The sequence below is a fragment of the Artibeus jamaicensis genome, unplaced genomic scaffold, assembly GCF_021234435.1.
Source record: "Artibeus jamaicensis isolate MK-2021 breed Jamaican fruit bat unplaced genomic scaffold, CSHL_Jam_final contig_548, whole genome shotgun sequence".
NCBI lineage: Eukaryota > Metazoa > Chordata > Mammalia > Chiroptera > Phyllostomidae > Artibeus > Artibeus jamaicensis.
In genome coordinates this window covers 16,786,847-16,805,020 of record NW_026521883.1, presented here as the reverse complement: position 1 = coordinate 16,805,020, position 18,174 = coordinate 16,786,847, and the positions used below count along the sequence as shown (strand labels likewise).

The 18,174-nt window shown below is 37.0% G+C and overlaps 1 protein-coding gene, 1 non-coding gene and 1 pseudogene across 2 annotated transcripts in view; 2 read left to right on the top strand and 1 right to left on the bottom strand.

The window, feature by feature from the left end:
- Positions 1 to 18,174, bottom strand: part of PRTG (protogenin) — a 127,078-nt gene that overhangs the window by 13,988 nt on the left and 94,916 nt on the right. Inside the window, exons 12-15 of the mRNA XM_037151127.2 lie at positions 5,352 to 5,447; positions 4,500 to 4,686; positions 3,781 to 3,908; positions 2,226 to 2,396 (exon numbers count right to left, since the gene is read on the bottom strand). Coding sequence (XP_037007022.2) covers positions 2,226 to 2,396; positions 3,781 to 3,908; positions 4,500 to 4,686; positions 5,352 to 5,447 — 582 coding nt within the window. The remainder of the gene's footprint in view (positions 1 to 2,225; positions 2,397 to 3,780; positions 3,909 to 4,499; positions 4,687 to 5,351; positions 5,448 to 18,174) is intronic.
- Positions 9,124 to 18,174, top strand: part of LOC119053499 (RNA transcription, translation and transport factor protein-like) — a 38,786-nt pseudogene continuing 29,735 nt past the window's right edge.
- Positions 17,106 to 17,237, top strand: LOC119053512 (small nucleolar RNA SNORA3/SNORA45 family). The gene has a single exon (XR_005083315.2). It is a non-coding gene; the product is annotated as a small nucleolar RNA SNORA3/SNORA45 family (small nucleolar RNA).

Here is an 18,174-nt window from a genome sequence, read left to right as displayed (position 1 = left end):
GCAAGCGTAAAGGCTCTAATTTCTGATCCTTTAAATTATACCCAAGCATACTTTCACATCACATTTCTGCTCAATCATTTTAGCATGTACAATTTTAGCCATGAACATCATATGGTCACCAGGAACATTTGAAACGTGTTTTAACTAACAAAAAAACCTTATTTCACTTGGCAATACATATATGAATTTATTATATATAAACACAATATGTAAAGAAGACTAATAGATATATAGGGAAGAAGTATTAGTATTCTTCTTTTTCCCCTCCATCTTTTCCTATACCTTTACCAAAACAAAATATTGTCTTTTTAGGCAGATACAAATGAAGAGCTAAAGGAAGTATGTGGTCATGTGATTAAAATTCTTTTTTTTTATTTACCAAAGATTAAAAAAAATTATTATTACTATTTTTTAGATTGAGGGGAAGGGAGAGCAAAAGAGAGGGAGCAAAACATCAATGTGCAGGAGAAAAATCTATTGGCTCCCTTTTGCACACCCCCAACTGGGGACCTGGCCCACAACCCAGGCGTGTGCCCTGACTAGGAACCAAACTAGTGACTTTTAGGCTCTTAACCCACTGAGCCTCATCAGCCAGGACTGATTGAAATTCTTCATTAATATTTACAAAATACCACATTAAGTCAGGTTAGTCACTTTGGTCAAATGTATTATTGATAAACCGTTCTGGAAATAAGAATATTATGGTAGGTTGTAAAATTAATACCCCAAATAAATTCTGTATCCACTATCTCCACCTGTGGACAGTCCTCTGCCACACTAACTGTGGACTTGACTACATGATTTGCTTTGCCCAGTGGACACTAGCAAATGTGACCGAGCAGAGGCTTGCAAAAGCTTTGTACATGGGGATTCCTCCCTCTTGTCCTGATGTTAGAACTCTCTCTTCCTGTTTTTAAGCTCCCCACACTCTTTTGAAATTGTGAGATAATTTACAGCCTCATGAGTGACCGGAGGAGAGAGCAACAGACCTGCCCAGCTGATCCCAGTCCAAACTGCTGACTCACTGAACTGTGAGAAGGTAGAGTGGTTTTTCAGCTTGGTTTGTTAGGTAGCAACAGATAACTGATACAACTATAAAACTGTATTGCTGGCAAGTACTTGTTACTTTCCTGTCCCTTCAGTGACTAAGAAATCACTACTTAGTGGGACTTCTGCTTAATGAAAAACATTATAAATATATGACTATGAAAACTCCAGCTAAAGTTACCATTTATTGATTTTACAATTGCACAGTTTATTACACCCACAGAGTGCCTTTAAGTTTATTCTCTTAATTGGATAAATAGTCCCCTTAAAAGGTTAAATGTATGTGGAATGCTTAGTACTATAAAGTGTTTAGAATATGTAGATGGCCAACAGATTTTCTTCTTGAAATACTTCTTAAGCTTTTAATTGCTTGGCAAACTATTCTTTTCTCAGCATGCACATCTGAATGAAGAAAGTGCTAAAATAATGAAGTTTTACAATTTATGTGATGACCCATCTAAAAACTAGCATGTAGTACTTATACATATGAAAGATTAAAAAATTTGAAGAGGATATACTGATAAGAGCATGCAGTAAGAATGTTAAGAATTTTAGAAATCAGTTTTGCTCAGCTAAAAAAATGTGTTAAAAATTAAATTTAATGTTTGTAAACCCTAATAAGCCTTTCCCTATACTTAGAGGTCAATTAATTTGCAAGTGAACCATTTTAGTAGCTGTACAAAGGTCTTCTCCCTAAGCCAGGTCCTCTTCCAGTGTTTGCTTTTCTAGCACAAGCATACCACCACCAGAATCTTGTAATCACCTATAACGATCTTCCTTCCCCTCCTTCTCCCTCCCTCCTTATGCTATCAAGTCTTTCAACCATCCTCTCCTTTCCATTTCAAGCCTCGCCACCCTAATCCAGGTTTATTATCTCTTTCCTGGACCATCACAATTGCTTCCCAGTCTCTTGGCATGACTCTTGCCGTCCACTCCTCCTCAATCAAACTTCTATTCACAATAGTCAGAAATGATTGCTCTGAAATGCGAATCATATGCTCCTTCTTCAGGTATGTCACTGGCTTTCCACTGCTCTCTGAATAAAACCAAAATCCTTAATAACTTGTAACTTCATAAACATAAATTCAAAACAAAGTCTAGATTCCTCTTTCCCTTTGTTTCTTTATCACTAATAATCTTACTTTTCATTTTCTTTGGTAATTTACAATCATATTTACCTTCTCGGTGTAGGACCTGCCACTCTCCTGCAATCCAGGCCTTCCTCGATGCATATAAGATAGTATAGCGTGTCACAACGGTCTCTGGGCCATCAGGGGGTTTCCAAGAGACCAGAGCAGTGTCATCTTCTATCAGTGTGACTTTTACTCCAACTGGTGGGCCTGCTGGTGCTGTGCACACATGTAGAAGCAGAAGGTATTAACAGGATAAATGGCCCTATACATGCAAATACCAGGGTAATAGAGTGACAGGCATACAAAAGAGTTTGAAAAACTAGGAACCACTATAATCGCATCTGAAAAATCACAGCTTTTACCAATTAATAGTGATAACAGTAAAATACTTTTCTTCTTTTTTTGAAAGCTAATTTCATTTTTATAATGTTCAAAATATTTAAAAAATATATAAAGGAGCTAGCAGATTCCTAGATGTGGAATTACTAAGTCAGAGGTTGAAAGCATTTTTAGGACTCTTGATATGGTTTTATCAAACTGATCTCTAAATAGGTCTATAATCCCACCAGTAGCACCTGCTCATTAGATATCGAGTCTTTCCCACTGAGTATTGAATCTAAACTACATTTCTTACTAAAATGTATAGAATATAGATTCAACCTGATCTAGAAAGCCACTGAAGAAATACTTCTGAGACCAGAAACATTTAGTTATTCTCCAAAAAAGTTGTGGATCAGTGAGTTTAAAGGGCAGGCTTTACACTAATACTTTACATCTGTGAAAAGTATGGAAGTCTTAGGATTTTAATCTCATTTTTAATGTGAGCTAAAAGTGTGAAGAGCTGGTTTGGGGCATCATATAGCACATGGAATATTGTTAAAACTACAGCAAAAAAGCTCTTGCTCGCCCTGGCTGCTGTAGCTCAGTGGATTGAGCGCGGGCCTGGGAACCAAGCAACCATGGTTCGATTCCCAGTCAGGGCACATGCCTGGGTTGCAGGCCAGTTCTCTCCCTCTCTCCTTTCTTTCCCCTCTAGGGATAAATAAATAAAATCTTTAAAAAAAAAAAAAAAGCTCTTGCTCACTGAAACAAATGTCCTTTGCTTTCTTTCAGCATAATTAAAATGGAAGTCCTCATATATCATCTAATCCTTCACCCTCATTCTACAGAAAAGGAAAAGCAAGTTTTGGAGGCAAAATATCTTAGCTAGAGTCACAGGTAAGCTATACAACTGGTGTTCAATTAGGTATTGTAACTATGCATGGTACACAGCATCAAACTACCAAACATATAGACAGAGGTTCTAATGTGGGCTCCTAACACACCCATTATTCACTTATTTACATTTAAAATGATTTCAGTGCAGCCTTGAATAGCACACATGATTTTACCCCTTTGCTTGTGTAATATGTACACTGAGAGGGGAAAAATAAATTTAATAAAGGAAAAGAAATCTCAAATGTTAAAAAACAAATCAACAAAACAAACACAACAACATCACATTAACTGGTACTGGCAACCAAGGTAGTATCCTCCTCAAAATGACGTATACATTTTTTACACATTTAGATAAAACCCAAAAGTCAGCTGCCTGCTTTACCTTCTGGAAGTGTAGAATGGTAGACGACGGGGCTCCAAGGACTTGAAAGTTGATCCACATGTAATCGAACAGCAAATTCATATTTGGTGTTTGGTTCTAGACCTTGAACCAACATGTGGGTTTCTGATCTGCAATGATGAGCAATGAAGCTTTAATGTTGTGAGCACACTGTTTCTCAAAGACTGTCAATATGTCCAATAAATACAGGTAGAGAAGGCACATTAAAATTATTTTCCACTAAAAGAGCAACCTAATTTGACTATATACAACATCTATATATTTTATAAAAATATGCCTACAAATGTCCTCTGAAATGTTGGAAGTCAAATTATACTTTTAAATCATAGCGACAGGCATCTTTTTATCCGTAACCTAGAAAACAGAATAACCAGCTTTATTTTTTTGATGCCAGAATGAAAATTATCTTTTCTTTCTTAAACATGCTTTTCTTCAGCCACATGAAAGTCAAATTAGCTTCTTGCCCAATTTTGTTGCATGAGGCTGGGGAAATAAAAAAAAATCATTTACAAAAATTAAATGTCAAAAACTGCACTTTCAGAGCTGAAAATGGTAAAGATGAAACAAAAACCCAGACATTTTATAAGCAAGGTAAGTCCTAAGACAAATGCTTACAGCTGAAGTTCAAGCTAGCCTAAGATGGTAAGAAGTATGAATGGAGAGGGGAGCAAAGAAAACAACCATTAATAGAAGCTACATACGTTTGAATATATAGAACCAAAGAAGCATTCTGCAGGCCAACAGGGTTACAGCGAATGGTGTAGTTAATTATTTGCGCAGTCGTGAACGCAGGCCTCCTCCAGTGCAGGAAGATGGAAGATGAGGTATTAGCCTTCGCATAGAGATGGTGGGGCGGTGGTGGAGGAGGAACCATGCGATCACGAACAGCTATTGGAAAAGACAAGGTCAATTTACCGCACAGCATAGCATTTATTGTAAAAAGTGGTAAGTGGTAAAATCATTAACACCCCACCCAGTAAGCTGACTTTAGGTCTTTCTTCCTTGAGAGACTTATAGTAGTCTAGAGATACATTATTCAAACCTGAGCAATTCTTCCATGAGTTAGAATATAGAAAATAAAATATTATCGATACACAGATTGTAAGGTAGAAGCAGAAAGAAGTCAAGCTATGAGCCAAAGGCTTTCAGAAAGCCAGCAGTGGGATTAAAACTAGACTTGACAACCCACTTTAGTAGCAATAAAATCATACAGCTCTTAGTAGCAATAAAACTGAACAGCAACTGGAAGAAAATAATTAGCCTTAAGCTTAGAGCAGATGAAAGAAAACTCAGTATATGTAGGTATTCAGGGTTATTTTCCAAGTTAAATTTCTTACGCTCTTTTGCAGGCAAAAGAAAAATAGATTCTTATAATTAAATATATCACTTAAATATTTACTGAGCACATACTTATTCGAGATACTATCTTAGGTGCCCTGGAGAATATAAAGCAATCAAACCAATAAGGGTTCCAAGCAGTAATGAGACTTAGAAGAGGAGAAACAGGAGTGTGAGCCATCCATAGTGAAAGGAGCTACCATAACTCTACTTACACACACATCCTGGGGTGCTGACTGTCTGATCTGCCTGGTAACCATCTTCTACGTTATTGTAAGCCAGGAGCCTCACATGGTATTTTCTTCTGGGGTCTAAAAAAGAAACCAACAGGTAATATAACTAGACCCAGCCATCTATATACAAACAAAGGTTCTAGAGCCTTTCTAGATTTGGGGTTTTAAATCTTCTGAATAAATACCACATCTAAGTAAAATAAAACTTTCTCTCTCCTTGTCCTACACAATGACTCAGCAATTCACACCTTAGTATGACACGACACTGCTATTGTGACTATATACCAATTATTTAAAATCTTACATTTAACCTCACTTCAAACAATAACATTACTATAACTGCTCTTCTTCCTCCTCCGCAACTGAGCAGAGATAGATTCTTGCTTTTAAAAGACTTGGGTTTATGTGATGAGTCATTTATAAGAATTTACACTATGTAGTTTTTGTTTAGTTACTAGAGAGTAGTTTATTGAAAGTATGAAAATCCAAGTCAGATGTTTTCCCCCTAAAAGTTAAGGAGAATTACAATGGTCATCTTTTAGTACTGTATATCTGAAAATCCTTAGAAATGTTTGTTATTTATTTCTAAGTATGCCCTTTCCCTAAACCTGTACTTTCAAGGTGAGAGCTAAATTCTGCAAGAAAGATAAGCTGGAGCTCCCTCTACCGGTATTTATTAACTAGCACAATCTGAAAAGTAAAGTCCATCTCACGTTTATAAAACAAAACAAAAAATAATTTCTGGCCTTTGAGAAAATAATTATAAAATATAAATGATATAATTTAGTAAACATACAGGAAGTTTAATGATACCAGTAAATTTAAGTGTAACAATTTATAATAACTATAGAGCGCTTGCTTATGGTAAAAAAAGAAATACTATTCAGAAATAATGTATTTCTTTTTCCCCAGCTTTACTGACATATAGTTGGTATATAAGAGCTGATTTTTAAGGTATACAACTTGATGTCTGATATACATATACATTGTAAAAATGTAAAACAATCACTACAATCAAGGTAGTTTTTTAAAATATATTTTATTAATTATGCCATTACAGTTGTTCTATTTCCCCCTTCATTCCCCTCCACCCTGCACACCCCTCCCCCACCATTCCCCCCTCTTTAGTTTATGTCTACATGTCTCAAGTTCTTTAGATTCTATATTTCCTCTACTATTCTTGCCCTCCTCCCTATCTATTTTCTACCTACCGTCTATGCTACTTATTTTCTGTACCTTCTCCCCCCTTCTCCTTCTCCCACTCCCCTGTTGCTAACCCTCCATGTGATCTCCATTTCTATGATTCTACTCCTGATCTAGCTGTCTTCTTAGTTTGCTTTTGTTTTAAGTTTGGTTGTTAATAACTGTGAGTTTGCTGTCCTTTCACTGTTCATCTTTTTTATCTTCTTTTCCTTAGGTTAAGTCCCTTTAACATTTCATATAATAAGGGCTTGGTGTTAATATAGCCATCATCTATATAATATAGTTGCCATTTTTTTGTGAATATGTGTGGTAGAAATGCTAAAGACCTACACTCTCAGCATATTTCAAGTATATGATACAATATTTATAATTATAGCCCCTATACTATACATTAGATCTCTAAAACTTATTACTGCATAGCTGAAACTTTGTACCCTTTGGCCATCTCTTCCCATTTCCCCCACCTTCCAACCCCTGGCAACCATTTTTCTACTCTTTTTCTGTAAGTTCAACTATATTATATCCCATATGTAAGTGAGATCATACAGTAATTATCTTTCTGTGTTTGGATTATTTTATTTAGCATAATGTCCTCTAGATTCATTAATGCTATGCAAAAGGCAGTATTTCACTATTTTAAAGGTTCAATAATATTCAGTAATATTCCTCTGTGTGTGTGTGTGTGTGTGTGTGTGTGTGTTTGCCACATTTTCTTTATCTATTCACCAGTCGACATATTTAGGTTGTTCCCCTATCTCATCTATTGTGAATAACGCTGCAATGAACATGGGCATATATGTCACTTCAAGATACTGGTTTCATGCCTTTTGGTATATACCCAGATCTAGAAGAACAATAATCTTTACTAGATATAATCAAATATAAAGTTTATTAAACTCTCCAAAGTAATTTAAGTTTATATAAATATTTTAGCAACTGATTAATGTATTCTAATATTTAATATTAAAATCCATTTAAACATTTCCTAAAATATTAAAATTTTATTTATATTTGCTTTGATAAAATTTAAAACAAGAAAAATTTACACAACTTAGAAAATTTCTATAGTTTCTAGATAAAAAGGTAGGAAGACTAGTAACTTCTGACTATGTTATAGAAAATGTTTTTCAGGTTTACTATCTTGAGTATCACAAAACTCTATATGTTTTTCTTATTTTTTTAAAACTGTGGTAAAAGGTATTAAGTAGCATGTCTAATGTTGTACAAAGCTGAACCAGGAACTTGAGGTATGATAGCACAGGGCCTTTAAGTTGACACAAACACATATGCCTTTGTCACAGCAAGTTTGTATCCTTATAATGAGTTTTAAAATAGAAATATATTCAAATATTTTATAAAATAATTACAAGAACCCTGGCTGATGTGGTTCAGTGGATTGAGTGCTGGCATGTGAACCAAAGGGTTGCTGGTTCGATTCCCAGTGAGGGCACACGCCTGGGTTGCAGGCCAGGTCTCCAGTAGAAAACGCATGAGGGGCAACCACACATTGATGTTTTGCTCCCTCTCTTTCTCCCTCCCTTCCTCTGTCTCTCCCTCCCTTCCTCTCTAAAAATAAATAAAATTAAAAAATAAAATAATTACCAAACATAGAAACATACTTGGATTTCATCACTCAAATGATTTCCAACATTCAGCACTGAAATTCTAAGATTCAAAAGGTTTCGGTTCAGATTAAAGGCTACTTAATTTGAATGTTTTATTCTTTCTTTCCTCTTACCATGCTACTGATCACACTAGTCAACTGAATCCTCAGTTCAATATTACAAATACTCCTGAATGGGTACAAATAGAACTCATCAGGCTCTCAATCTAGTTCCTTATAAATTTACAGTATCAACTTCAAAAATATTTCTTCATTCTGTCTGTGCTCAGTTAGAAAAGTTTCTTCAGGAAAGCTTCCTGAATGTGAGGTATTATGTCAGGAATGCAGAAGACACAGAAGAAGTATGAGACAGAATTTGTCCAAAGTAGCTCCCAGTCTCAGGGAGCCAGACACAGATGCAGCCATCTCTCACAGAAAGGTGATTTTTTATGAGGGTCAGGAGGGCAGGTAGAGAGATTAATCCTTATTCTACTGTGCAAACATCGATCAAGACTTCATGAATACATCTCTGGAATGCTTTATTTCTTTTTTAATTTTCACGATAGACATTTATTTCTCACATCTCTGAAGGCTGAGAAGTCTAAGATCGAGGTGCCCGCAGATTCAGTGTCTGACAAGGGCCTTCTTGGCTTGCAGATAGCTACCTTCTTGCTGTACCCTCACATGACGGAGAGTGGAATGCTTTTTTTTCCCACCCTAAAATTGATTCTTCAAGTTTTCCCTTTTTCCTCTTTAAAAAAATGAACGGCTTACACTAAACTTTAAACTCAGAATTAAACTTTTTTTTGAGTGGGGGTATTGTCGATCAGACAAAAGCAGGTTATGTGTTCTGAGATGAGAGAGCAGAGTTGCTCCTGTAAGATCCTCAGCACCTGGCTATTACCCCACTCAGTACAGACTCCAGTAAGCCCACTGTGAGGAGGGGCAATGCCTCCTGATGCCCATCTGGAACTCATCCAAGGAGCCAGCACAACCCTCTCCAGTGCTACGCTGCTTCCCCTGCTAGTATACATGAGGTCAGGAAAAGGTAAACCAACGAGCAGGCAAATCAAACACAGGGAGGGGGGCCCGAGACTCCTTTCCAGCCACACAAAAAAGGTAAGACAAGAACCAGGATAATTCTGGAAATGATTTTAGTAGAAAAAAAATAGCACATCATACGATGTGAAAAAAACAATTTAAAGAGGAAAAATTCATTCACATTTTTTCACACATGATCTCTTCTTTATGCTCTACAAAGCATCTTGTTTTAAACTGCACAACAAAAGAAATCACTCACAAAACAAAAAGGCAGCTGACTGGATGGCAAGTTTTATTTGAACACAACAATTCAGACAAGGGGTTAATATCCAAAAAAAAAAAAAAAAAGAATCTTGTTTTAAAAATAAAAAGTGCTGGGAAAAATAATTTAAAGGAGAGGACAAACCCATTCACGTTTTTTCACATGTGATCTCTTCTTTATGCTCTACAAAGAATCTTGTTTTTAAAATAGGAAGTGCCAGGATGGTAGGGCACATGCACTGCCTCTGTGCTTCTTTTAGGTTTGATAACATGTAACTCCAATCTCAAAACCTAGTCACTACTTTATTTTGGTTTGTTAATCTAGAGACCCTGGAATAAGCTGGCTTATTCTTGTTCACCAGTTTGCTAGAAATTTGATTTCATACACTGTTTGTAAATTTAAGAGTGGTCCCAGGAACAAGAGCCCTCAAATAATGTTACAATGAGCATTATCAGGCAATAAGAGTCATTATGAAAGAAAACAGAACAGCTACACAATTAACAAAATTAAAGATACAGAGTAAAAAAAAAGTTTAGGACCAATATACAAAATGTAGTTAAATGCGCAAAATGCAGCTTATGTAGCACAAATCCTAAAATTGCAGTTTTGCGAAGACGCTCTAATGCATCAAGGACAAGTCAGAGACCCAGGATCAACACTAAAGTGCCACAGGGAACCAGTTTCCACTGTCTGTTACAGCTCTTCTTGAGTTAAGTATCACCATACATATGTGGTGCTTGGTTACAGAGACTCAGCAGACTTGGTCTATGTGGTTAGGGGAAAATAGCAGAGTCAGGATGAGCAGCCACAAAGAGTAACACAGGCCTTCTCAAAACTAAGCAATGGGAGGAGGAGAAACACTGGGGAGAAAGTTGGTCTCAGTTTCTTCAAAACTCAACACAAAGGCTATAGTTTTGATCTTTTTCTTAAAAAAAGTCCCTTCAGCATTCCATTTAATAATGGCTTGGTGGTGATGAACTCCTTTAGCTTTACCTTGTCTAGGAAGCACTTTATCTGCCCTTCCATTCTAAATAATTTTTCTGGATAGAGTAATTCTTATTGCAGGACCTTGCTTTTCATCACTTTGAATACTTCTTGCCTGCAAAGTTTCTTTTGAGAAATCAGCTGGTAATCTTACGGGTACTCTTTTGTAGGTAACTCTGCTTTTCTCTTGCTGCTTTTAAGATTCTCTCTTTATCTTCAACCTTAGTTATTTCAATTATGATGTGTCTTGGAGTGGGTCTCTTTGCATCCATCTTGTTTGGGACTCTGTGCTTCCAAGACTTGTATGTCTATTTCCTTTGACAAATTAGGAAAGTTTTCTTTCATTATTTTTTCAAATAAGTTTTCAATTTCTTGCTTTTCTTCTTCTTCTGGCACCCCTACGATTGGGATTGTTGGCATGTTTGGAGTTATCCTATTGTCTTCTTAGACTATCCCTTTAAAAAAATTCTTGTTTCGTCTATTCTGGTTGAATATTTACTTCTTCCTTATGTTCCAAATCATTGATTTGAATCCCTTCCTTGGCTACCCTAGCTTCTTTCCCTTCACTGTTGTTTCCCTGTAGGTTTTTCTTTATTTTACTTACTGTAACCTTCTTCCTTTATGTTGTTGCCATAGTCAATGAATTCTCTGAAAGCATCCTGATCACTAGTGTTTTGAACTATGCATCTGATAGGTTGACTATCTCCATTTAGCTTAGTTCTTTTTCTGGGGTTTTGTTCTGTTCATTTGAGCCATATTTCTTCATCTCCTCAATTTGGCAGCCTCCCTGTGTTTGTTTCTGTGTATTAGGGCAGAGCTACTTTGACTTCATGTAAGAGTCACCCGTAAATTGTGTGGGGTAGAGCTTTAGGTAATTGCCAGGGTGGGGCAACCTGCTTCACCATCTTGTGGCTTCGTGCTGGGGGAGGGTTCAGAGAGGAGACTGTGAGGCACACTGGCTTCTGGTGGTTTGCCAGGCATTTACCCCATTTCCAGTCACTTCACCCACTTCTCATATGCACCTGGCATCCTTCCAGCTGTTGCTCTGGTGGTGAATATCAGAATGGGTGGGTTTGTGTACATTTTAAGACTGTGCGGGCCCTTTGAGCGAAGTTTCCTGACAATCCCACAGTCTTTTGCTGCCCCAACCCCCACTGGTTTTCAGAGTCAGAAGTTATGGGGACTTACCTCCCTGGTGCTGGAACCCTGATCTGTGCCATCTGGCCTGGGGCTGGGACTAGATGCTCCCAAGGTGTCCCTCCTAATTTTTATCCACCCCACGTGAATGTGGGACCACCTGTGCTCAATCCGTTGCCACCACCTCTCCATACCACACAGCATCTCCTCACCTCTCCACTACATCTCCATGCCTCTCCCTCTCCTAACCATCTGGATGGTTGTAGCTTTTTGATTCCTTGGTTGTCAGTCTTTTATACAGTTCAATTTTCTGACAGTTCTGGATGTTTTTAGATTTAGCTGTAATTCCTTTAGTGGTTGTGTGAGGGGGAAAAGCATGTCTACCTATGCCTGCATCTTGACCAGAAGCAACACAAAGGTGATAAAAATCACTCTTCAATAGGGCTAACTCTTAATGGCCCCATAGCTGATGGCTCACATAGGTAGTACTTAAATTTTCCATTAGAGTTGCTTAAAGATATACTAATATATAAAGATGAGAAGTTAGGAAAGAAAGTTCAAATTAATTTTTTTCTTTTTGTATTGTTGTTCAAGTACAATTGTCTCCATTTTCCTCCCACCATGCTGCCCCGCCCCACCACCCCTCCCCTAACCTCCTACCCTCGAACATATCCCCTTTGGTTTTGACCATGTGTCCTTTATACATGTTCCTTGGTGACCCTTCCTCCTTATTCCCCCATTATCCCTTCCTACCTCCCCTCTGGTTACTGTCAGCTTATTCTCTATTTCAATGCCTTTGGTTATATTTTGCTTGCTGGTTTGTTTTATTGTTTAGGTTCCACTTATATATGAGATCATTTGATAATTTGTCTTTCACCATCTGGCTTATTTCACTTAGCATAATAATCTCCAGTTCCATCCTTGCTATCACAAAGGGTCGGAGCTCCCTTTTTCTTCTCTATAGTATTTCACTGTGTAAATGTACCATAGTTTTTTGATCAGTTCATTTAGCAAAGTGCACTTAGGTTGCTTCCAGCACTTGGCTATTGTAAATTGTGCTGCTATGAACATTAGGGTACATAGGTTCTTCTGGATTGGTGTTTTAGGGTTCTTAGGGTATAATCCCTGCAGTGGAATTGCTGGGTCAAAAGGCAGTCCCATTTTTAGTTTTCTGAGGACATTCCAAAAATTTTCCCATAGTGGCTGCACCATTCTGCGTCCTCACTAATAGTACACTAGGGTTCCCTTTGCTCCACAACGTCACCAGCTCTTGTTTGTTGATTTGGTTATGATGGCCATTCTGACTGGTATGAAGTGGTATCTCACTGTTGTTTTAATTTGCATTTCTCTGATGGCTAGTAATGCTGAGCATCCTTTTATATGTCTCTGAGCCCTCTGTTTGTCCTCCTTGGAGAAGTGTCTGTTCAGGTCCTTTGTTCATTTTTTAATAGAATTGTTTGTCTTCCTGGTGTGGAGTCATGTAAGTTCTTTACATATTTTGGTGATCAAACCCTTGTCTGAGGTATCATTTGCAAATATTTTCCCATACAGTTGGTTCCCTTTCCATTTTGATGTTTCCTTTAGCTGCACAGAAGTTCTTCATTTGATGAAGTCCCATTCGTTTATTCTTTCCTTTGTATCCCTTGCTCTGTGAAAATACTGCTGTGTGAAATATCTGAGATTTTCCTCCCTATGTTCTCTTCTAGGACTTATATGGTGTCGTGACTTACATTTAACTCTTTTATCTATCTTGAGTTTATTTTTGTGTATGGTGTAAGTTGGTGGTCGAGTGTCAACTTTTTGCATGTAGCTGTCTAGCTGTCCCAAGACCATTTGTTGAAGAGGCTATTTTTGCTCCATTTTATGCTTCTTCCCTCTTTGTCTAATATTGATTGACCATAGAGACATGGGTTTATTTCTGGGCTCTCTATTCTGTTTCATTGATCTATGTGTCTGTTCTTATGCCCATACCAGACTGTTTTGATTACAGTGACTTTGTAATATTGTTTGATATCAGGTATTGTGATCCCTCCTACTTTGTTCTTTCTCTAAAGTTCAAATTAACACAAATCTGACTGTAAATGTTTTCATTTATAACTATAGTGTCTCAGGTTAACAAAATTGTGGTCTCAGCCAAATTATTATGTTTTTCTTTATTTAGGGAATCAACCTTTGGCCAAAAAATGAAGAACTTCTTGAAACCCTGTGATAGCTACATCCTTTATATTTTCTACTGTCTCTAGGACTTGGCTCACTTCCTTCCTTTCAGATTCACTCTCACAACTAGCTCTTCTACTTGTTGGTTTCATGTAAGGAGGAATCAGAACCAGAAGTCTGGCTGGTCAAGAAAGAGTATAAAGGTATCAAAAAATTATCAGGAGCCTCCTACAAATCAGGCACTTTCACTATGAAAGACTCAAGGATTAGAAAGACATTAACTTGTGCTTTTGATTTCATCTACCAAAGGAGACAGACTGGTAAATGAATACTTTGCACTACTTACTAATTTTATAACCTTGAGCAAGTTTCTTAAGTTTTCTTAACCTCATTTATTTGCCTTAGGAAAATAGAGATATAACCCCTCAGAGGGATTTTCAAAGTATTAAATGAAATCATGTCTATTAAGTACTTTGTACAGTTCCTATAACTAGTACACATACAACATTATTATTAATATGTGAGTAAAATTGCCTGGGAGAACATGCTACCAAAACTACTACCAAAAATATGGTGCACTTAAATCTGGGAATCATCTCTGTGAAGTGAAACAAATTATCAAAGACACTGATTCATACAAGCAGGGTCTAGAATCCAGAGTATCAGCAAATTAACAGTGAACAAATACTAAAGTAGAGTTCTAACCATTCTCTTTCTTCATTAATATTCTCCACTGCATAGAGCAGCCAAAGTTCTCAAGCATGTGTCTGACTTGCACATATGACAATGTGCTGTATTTTGTGTTTATGGCCACTAAGAATGCTTGCTGTTTTGGTGACCATGTCACATGGTATGTAATCCTCTCAGTGTCAAATCCACCTTCATCCACATCTTTCATATTAATCTAATAATCTCTCATCTGCTAACAAAGAAACAACCTGACAATAAATGCTTTGGAAAATAACTTAATAGATTCTTCCCCAATGAAAGAACAGTAGATTGTTTCATAAATGGCAAATATGGAAGTTTGAAGACTAGCATTAGAAACAGCAAGCAGATGGACACAACAGATTAGTTCATTCTATTAATCATATCCAATTTTAACAACTAGGTTTTTATTACCTTCAGTAACTATAACTCAGAATAAGAAAAACAAAGATCAATAAAATGAGACTCCCTGTAGTGCCAAAAAATTTTTAAAGACACACTGATCAAGAACCTAATTTCATTCTGAAAGCATATGATTTAACAATAATAGTACATTAGCTGCATTTTCAACATACTGAGTAGCCTACTAAAAATTTTGGCATTAACGTCCTGTTTTTCAATGAAACATGGTCCTAAAAGAACATGTTACAATGAAATGCACAGAAAAACAACACACACCCCACTCCTTCCTGTTTTACTTGAATAACTTGTGTTTCTCTTCTCTATCACTAGATGGCATCTGTGTGCCTTTAAAAGGCATGATAACCCCACTCATTTAGTTGTTAAGGTGTGAGTTATTCCTATACCAGCTGCAACTGATGAATGAACAATTCAAAACAGGAAGGCATGAAATACAAAATAGTATTAATTATTCATCAAAATGAGAGACTTAAGTTTCACCAAATGAGAGACTTCATAAAAGGCAAAGCAATGAAAAGGAAGAAGGGCTTGCTTGGATCAGTGTTTGGCAAATTAACTTTTAAAAACCCGTAAAATAGGTATTGTTTTGTCACCTGTCTACAGAGGATGCTGCTGAGATAAACAGGTAAGAATTCTGACTTCCTAATGAGTCAGTGCTACTAAGAAGCAAAGAGACAGTCTAGTACAGTGGTTATGGGCTGAGATGTCAGACTTCTTGTCCAATTCTAGCTTGGTCATTACTGTGTAACTTGGGGAAGTTATTTTCTCTCTCTGTACCTTGGTTAAAATTACTTATAAAATAAGTATGATGATGGGGAAGAAGAGATAAATTAATTCACATAAACCAGTTAAAAGAGTGCCCATGTATAATAGTAACATCAATAATATGATATAAATATCAACAGTAATGATGTAAAACAATTACTTTTAGCTCCCTCTCACAGAGAAGGATAGGCTGGTACAGTGATTAAAGCACAGATTCTGGAACCAGACTACTTGGGTTTAAATTAAGTTTCCTCATCTATAAAATGGGAGCTAAATGAGTTTATATTAGTAAATGTGCTTAAAAAATGTCTTCCAATTAGTAGGTACTTTTTAGTGCTAAATAAATAAATGTAGAGGAGTGAGCTGGTTTGAGGATTAGAGGATTTGGGTTTTAATCCCGGATTTAGTAGCTGTGCAGCAACAAACTGGGCAGCCTCCTGGATCTCAGTTCCCTCATCTTCAAGATTAGGACGTTGCAATGTATCAGTTGTTCTCGAATTTGTTCAGGTAACATTATATTAGGGGAATGAAGACAAAAATACAAGTAAGTACCATACAAGATGGAAAGAAATTTGTTAAAACTCCAAGGGAATTAAAAAGAGGGAATGGTTATTCCTAGTTTGGGAGTGTGGGCAGGGCTTCAAAGAAGTGCATTTGAGCAGAATTTGACCGTACGGTAAGCATGGAAAAGAAGAGACAGAGGTCAAGGGAAGAGTGTAAGCAAAGGCCCTGGGTCATGAACACGTGGATCAGGGATGAGTAACAGGCACAAGTTCAGCAAGGTGTACATGAGTGAGGGTCATGCAGAAAAGTTAGGCTGGAGACAGGTCTCAGAGAGCTTTGAGAGCCAGGCTAGGCATTGTGGATTTTATCCCATATACAGAAAAGAAAACTATCTGAATGGAATTGCTGAGAGAAGGGATTAATGAGAAGGGAGTAAGAAAGCTCCAAGTTACCAGTCTGAGTAGACCAACAGAACTATGAAAGGATATGCTTGGTGGAGTCAATGACATGCTGCATCAGCAGTGCTGGGGGAATATCCAAGTGGAGCTGACAGTGGGTGATTCAAAGATGTTGCACATAACCACAGGCAGGATGAAGAAACACATTTAGCAGTCATCTATACAGAGGATGGGTGACAAGGGAGAGAAAAGACAACAGGGATGAGAAATCTGGGGGTGAGAGGGGAAGTAGTCTTAAGGAGTCATGAGGACGACCAGGAAGGTAAAATGCCATGGAAGCCAAGAAGATTGGTTGACAATGTCCAATACAGCAGAGAAGTCACCAAGGGTAAGAATGACATGTGGAACAAGTAAAAAGGACACATGGACAACAACTGGGGGGGAGTGTGGAAACAGGAGGGAGGTGGCAAGTGCTCAGAGGGGGGTGGATTGGGGTGGAGGGAAAGTCAGAAAAGTGCACTTTAACAACAGTTAAAACAAAAATTAAAAAAAAAATCAGGGCTAGAGTCACACTTGGGTATCAGCTATTGCCTTAGTATGATAGAGTCCTCGAAGAACAACTGCTGACCTTACTCACTGACTCTGGCCCCGCTATGGCGTGGCCAGTCACCAGGTTAGTGACAGGCAAAAAAAATAGATAAAATAAATACAATACATAATACAATAAAAATAAAAAGAATGAGGCCTGGTTATCTAGGCCCTTTAGCTGTGTAAATTCATTAGAAGGGGTGAGGGTAGCAGGAAACACGATGGAGTAAGAAGGTTCTGGGTCGTGGAAGACAGAGCTATAAAGGGGAATAAAAATTCATTATCTTCTGATATGTACCTAAATGTTAACAGTGGTATTTATCTCTATTGGGTAGAAATTTCAGTTACTTTTGTTTCCCATATCTCTGTGTTCTACAATAAATGCCAATTGCTTTGTTAATACAGTAGTTGGGAAAAACGTATTATCTTTTATATGCCAACAACTAGTATGTACTTTATATGCATTATCTTAAATAATCCTTACTACAACCCTATAAAAGAATTACTTTTATTTTACATACAAAGATACTTGTACTAGGTTTAAGTTTAAATAAACTAGCTTTAAGAATTAATCATTTTTCTATATACAGGTGGAGCAAAAGTAGGTTTACAGTTGTGAATACATGAAAAAGTTTATTCTTATATTTATTATTATATTATTTTCCATACAAACAACTGTAAACCTACTTTTGCCCACCCTATAAAATATCCAAGAATATATTTTAAACTTCCTTGATTCTTTATAATGCTAGAAATAATTGAAACTCTTCTGATGCTTCAAAACCATCCTTATGAGCATCAGTTATTGTATCTTCCACAACAGAGTAGCTATTTTTTAAACAACTTATTTTTCTTATTCTTTAGCTCCAATTCTATGCTTCTGGGCATGTTTTATAAAGCCAGGTCCATATAATCACTAATGTCTGAAAAGCCAAATAGTAAGACATGTAAGAACATGTGTAAATCAACAGACTATATTCTAAAGAATGGTAACCTCTCCTACAGAATGGCTCTGTGATTTAAACCTCTTTTTTT